The sequence below is a fragment of the Cnephaeus nilssonii genome (genome assembly GCF_951640355.1).
Source record: "Cnephaeus nilssonii genome assembly, chromosome: X".
Classification (NCBI taxonomy): domain Eukaryota; kingdom Metazoa; phylum Chordata; class Mammalia; order Chiroptera; family Vespertilionidae; genus Cnephaeus; species Cnephaeus nilssonii.
This window is the reverse complement of record NC_137071.1, coordinates 83,200,935-83,206,934: the sequence shown is the minus strand read 5'-3', so window position 1 is coordinate 83,206,934 and position 6,000 is coordinate 83,200,935. Positions and strand designations below refer to the sequence as shown.

The following is a 6,000-nucleotide window of genomic DNA, read 5'->3' as shown; positions in this document are numbered from 1 at the left end:
GGAAGGGACGGGTAGAGACAGAGAGAGACACTTCGATTGGTTGCCTCCTGCATGCGCTCCAACTGAAACCAGTGTTCGAGTCTGCAACCAAGGTACGTGCCCTTGACTGGAATCGAACCTGCAACTCTTCAGTCTGAGGGCTGACACCCTAAACACTGAGCAACTGGCTAGGGCTCTCCCATTTCTTTTGTTGCTACTAGTTTCGCTGAGGTATCAGTCTTCCCTTAACTGCTGGACACTAACAAAAGACTTATGTGTAAACTCAGCGACTTGGACTAGTAATATTTAATATGCTATTTTCTATTCTTCTTTAATCACTTAAGGGAAAATAGTGTAGAATAAACCGGCATAATGTCATACATCTCTCTTGGGGCCAGTGGAGGTATAGAGGTCTGGTCACCCCACTTCAACTTGGGACAACTCTGAATTTTGGCAACATTAAAAGATAATACAAGGCCCACAGATACTGCTGCTCATTATATATCCTAGATTCAAAGTTCCTGGGAGTCAGCTAAGTGTTTTGTTGTTCATGCCTCTTCATTGTCTTTCCCCTGGCATTGTAGTCTTCGAGTACATGGAGAATTAGTCATGAAGGGTGGTACTTTCTGGTTGTGTTTGCCTTTGTGAAATTCTTTTACAAAATTCAATTTAAGTTTCAAAGAAATGAAGTGAAATGGTATATTTCTCTCTCTCTTGGTACAGATCAAATAAGCCCTTATTGTAACTTTGTCACGGTCCAACTTCTCCCTCTGCCCAGTTCCACTTCCTTCCCTTTCCCCATGCATAAGGATCACAAGGTCACTTCCCAATAAACATCCTGCACACTCATCTCCATCTCAAAGTTTTCATTCTGGTGAACCCAACCTATCTCTTAGAACCATTTGTTAATAGGTATGCTATAGGTCACATATTGGTTGAGAACCACTATGATGCCACCTACTTTTGTTGGCATTGCCTATACAAATATCTCTTTCTAATATATTGGGCTCTGTAGGTAATATGTTAACATGTACTTAGGGAGAATGTACAGAGAGAAATGAGTCTCAACCTTGCAGATTGCATTGGCCTATGCGTGAGCTGAGGAACTGTGTTTCTTGCTGTCACTTGATAACAGGAAGCATCTTTCTGTCTTCAAACTACGAAGAAGTTCCAATGCTGTGGAATGAGGCATTTCAACCTTCCCTTGCCCACTTTCCTTTCCAATAGTAGTGGCCATTCCAATTCAATTCTTTCAGAAATTTTGACATCTCTCCATTGCTTCGCTATTGGGAGAGAGTAGCCCCTAGCTTCAATAGTACAAGATATTTCTGGCTATGGGCAGCAGTGACCTGTTGTTTCAAGTGTCAGTTCAACGTTTATTTCTTCACATACTCCTAGGAATCAACCTAGTCATAGTGGCAAAGGAATAAAGTTTCCCTGCTTTCTTCTCAGAGAACTGAAGTCACACCAATATCACCTAGGCACCGCCAACATCAAGAAGGTATATATATATATTGTCATCCTTGGCTCCAGGTGTGAAGGAACAGAGCAGCTTACTATAGTTACCCTGATGATTGCAGAGATATCCAAAGCCATTTGGGATGGTGATAAGTTAAGGTGATTATGCTACACTGCATGACTGAAAAGCAGGGAATTGTAAGGCCCATTTGGGCAACACTAAAAGATAATACAAGGCCCACATGTACTGATGCTCAATCTATATCTGTTGAATGTATAGTGAGCACTAACTATTGGGGATAAAACCATCAATGAGATAGACATGGTCCTTCCTATTCTTGGGGAGCTTAGAATCTGGTGGGAATAAGGTAGCAATGATACTTATAACAAGGAGAGCATGTGTGCCATCCACGTCCCTGCTCAGCTGAAGGAAGGTAGGATAATTTGGTAGTGCAGTTATTCTGCTCATGAATAATCATTGATGTTGTTTTAATATTGTTTTTGTGGTTTACACATCTTAATTGTCTTTCCTCTGGTGGTGTAGTCTTTGAGTACATGCGGAATTAATCAGAAGAGCAGCATTTTCTGGTTGTGTTTGTCAGCTTATTTTAAAAGAAAATAAAGTGAAGTGATATATTTTCCCTTCAAATGATGCAGGTGGAATAAAGACACATGACACATCAGTCAACTTTTAATAAATTTAATAAATTAATGGGAAGTATCACAAAAACCTGGAGCAGGGAGATGCAGGAACCAAAAATAAAACAACACTTTGCCACCACTCACAAAAAGTACCATATGATGGAGAAGTTTTACAGGAAATAATAAAGGCAGTCTGTTGCATGTTTATATATATATATATATATATATATATATATATATATATATATATATATTAGTTCATCAAAATGATTTGTTTGACAGTAAATTCACCACGTTCACAGTTATCACATGGACTTTTTAAAACACTTATAAAAGTTTATAGATTTAACCTTGAACTGTAAGATTTATATCCAAATAAGTATATTTGTTTCATACCAAACTGCACAGAACTTACGAATAGCACACAATTTGAGAATAATTACTGTGTTGGGTACTAATAAGTACTACTACTTGATGACATAAGAATTATTAACAAATGTGCTATAAGCTATTATCATTCAACTTATTGCCAGTGCTTTTGAACATTGTGGTTTATATTTTATTTCTGTGTAAAACATGTGCTATGAGCTTGCCCTGATAGTTAAGAAATCAGATGTTTCCAATTTTCTCTAATACTCACAATACTTCAGATCTGAATGTGTGGTCTTTTTAAGGACTGCTGAAGGATTTTCTTCAGTCCTTTGATATCACCTACTCTGCCCTACATTATACAAATTGATGGATTCATGCAACATACATGGCATACATGCAGGGCACCCTCTGTATGTGCACAACTCATGCTCGATGCATGCTATGTTTCTTCAGACATTTAATTTCAGTAAGAATTAGATCATCTCATTCAATTTCATATAATTGTTTTAACATGCAGTTCGACAGAGCTAACAGGCAGGTAGGCTTTACTTTCATGTTAGATTTGGGCATGCTCAAGGAATTGACTGACATTTGGCAGTGTTGTGAATCAAGTAGAGACTGTATGAGTTTCCTCAAGTACAGCAGCTCTCTCACTGCCCCTGTGGCAGACTGTTGGATTTATCTATGCTGTGTGTTGAGGACACAGATCAGGGGTTTTAAAAATTCAGATTCTGCCTTCACCAATTTCAGGATACTGAGAGGCACACTTTAAGGTGTGTAAGTAACTGTCAGGTATAAGAAATAGCATCATGAATTCTTCAGAAATTGTTCCACAGTTGTGTGAGATGGACACACATGGAAATACAGTTACTGGAAACATTGTATACTCTGCACACAGCATAGATTTAATGGTCTGACTGTAGCAATGCCTGAAAACCTTTCATGGTTTACAAGCTAGCAATGGGGTACTGAATTCTTAGAGAGCAGCAGGCCCACGAATGAAACGATGGCCAACACTGATTGTAACACAACACTATATTTTAACAAAGGTTTAGACTTCTGGTACATAATTGCAGTACAATGAAGAGCTTGCCACTTTCACAAATTAGCTGCAGCCTTTTCCTGCACTAGAGTTTGGAAGGATCTGAAAATGAGATAAATTTTGTTTAAAATCCAAATGGAAACTCTGTATTTCTCTTATTCCTAGAGTTCAGTAAAAGCTTCTTTTTAATTACTTTTTTCACATTCTAAGGGCCTCATTCTGTAGTCCTTAATCAAGTAAAGCTTCCAAGGTTTTGATCATCTATGCTTCCAACGCAAGTTTTACTCAAAAATGGACTACAAAATTGGGCCCTATAGACAGAGGTACCATAATTTAAAAAATATTTTAATAAGGCTCAAAATGCTAATTTCACTTTGTGTGTAGCACACGAATTTTCAGGATCCTGAGATCAAAATCCAATTGATGTTGAATTCTGGATTGGGAAATAAACCTGGGATCTCATTTCCCAGTTTAATTATGTAATTAGGTATTTACTAAGGACCAGAATGAAAACATTAATTTCAATTTGTTTGTCATTTTAATCGTAATTTGAACATTGTCCTTAAGAAGTGAAAAGCTATTAGTGGATGTATCTCGTATTATCCTTCCACTTCTGTAGTCCCGGTTAACCAGCTGCTATGTTAAAATACCACTATGTTTGGGGACAGACATTGCAGTACAATATCAACACAACACTCTGACAATGTCAAATTTTGCCCCATATGTGACAAAAAGGCTATGTTCTACCTTTGCCTCACTAATGATATGACAGAGTATAGAAAGGCAGAACCTATCTTACTGTGTTTATGTGTGTGGATGGATGAGCACAGCACAGCAAGAATTTAAAGTATATATTTACTGTTAACCCGGAAAAAGATTCCACCGAATTTTTAATTTTGGTGTGGCTGAAATACAACCACTGTCATATGCATCATTCTGGTCTCCTGCAAATGCCACCTGAGATGAACATTTCCTTATTCACAAAAAAGGCAAGAAAGAAAGAGAGAGACGAGAGAGAGAGAGAGAGAGAGAGAAAGGAGGCAAGGAGGAAGGAAGGGAAAGAAAACAACCAACATTTAATGCATCCAAGAATCAAAATAAGTTATTCTCCATCTATTATAAACAGTAAATATAGAACCCTAAATCTCACTATTGTACACATAATTGCAAAATAGAGGGTTGCAAAGCTATATATAAAAACACTTTTTCCAGACAGCAGTATTTACATTAGTTAGAACGAACAGGAGATCATAGAAGAATAGTTTCCTAGATTACCAACATTACTGTAGGAAAAGACTGTGCTGTGCTTTCTTACACACTACTGATCCTTTCACTAACCACATTGGAGGGATTTTCTGGGAGCTCCAAATTCTCAACTTGCATTTCTATCCCTGGTTCATTGTCATCAGCTTTCTTTATCACGCGTTCATTGGTAGGCCGGTAAATGTTAACATTGAGCTCCCTCCCAGACAAAGCGGTAGCAGCAACTCGCGGGATTTGCCTGACAGGAGGCTTTTTTTCTGGCTTATAATTGCAGCGCAGATAGTTGGAGAAAGCCCTTCGGTAAACTTTGTTGAAAAGAGTGTACACCAGAGGATTAATTCCTGAACAAACATATCCAATCCAAACAAACACATTCAGAAGCTTTTCCATGAGCTTTTGATTACAGGACTCTTCACAAAGAACCGACAGAATATTAGTAATAAAAAACGGGCACCACATGACCAGAAACACAAAGAAAACAATACCAAGGACTTTCGATGCTTTCCGTTCATTGTTAATAGCTTGCATGGTGCCCCTAGGACGTTTTTCTTTCTTCTTTCTTCGGCGAGGTTTCACATCTTGGTTAGGGTTAGCAGCATTGTCTTCCTCGGTGGCTTTCTTCTTGCAGCACTTCAGGAAATCCAGGCTTATTTTGGGCAGTTCCTCAGTGTGGCCGTGCAGTAACATCAGAGCTTGTCTTCGAAGAACGTAAATCGTCAGGAAGTAGGTGATCACCATAATCGTCAGTGGTATGAAGAACGCTACGAAGGACCCAATAAGAACGAAATTTGGGTCATTCAGCACACAGGTGGTATTGTGGGCGAACACCTTGCTTTCATCTCTCAGTCCAAGCACTGGAATCGGTACTGACACACCTAAGGAATAAAACAAAACAAACAAAACAAAAAGAAGAAAGAAAAAAGGGGGAAAAAAAAGGTAGGACATTGTTATAGCACACTGAAGGACTGAACAGATCTGTGCAATGGCATATACTGGTATTCAATTGCATTTTGCTGAAGAAAATTTAGATATGACATTTGTTGAAAGCTATTCACAGCATAAATTGGTAGTCACACAAAAGAGTAGCAGTGTGAGAAAATGAAAGTTATTTTTTATGTTAGGAATGCTTTCTCCCTAAATTCCTATAGAAGGCATGGAATTATCATTGTTGAGATTAACTATTATAGATACTGTTTTTGTAAAAACTGGATTGTGTCTGTTTGTTTTATTTCCAGTTCCTAAAA

The 6,000-nt window shown here is 38.1% G+C and overlaps 1 protein-coding gene across 1 annotated transcript in view; it reads right to left on the bottom strand.

Annotated features, from left to right (window-relative positions):
- Positions 1–4,804: 4,804 nt before the first annotated feature.
- Positions 4,805–6,000, bottom strand: part of HTR2C (5-hydroxytryptamine receptor 2C) — a gene marked incomplete at both ends in the record, with an annotated part of 203,092 nt that continues 201,896 nt past the window's right edge. Inside the window, one exon of the mRNA XM_079765702.1 lies at positions 4,805–5,631. Coding sequence (XP_079621828.1) covers positions 4,805–5,631 — 827 coding nt within the window. The remainder of the gene's footprint in view (positions 5,632–6,000) is intronic.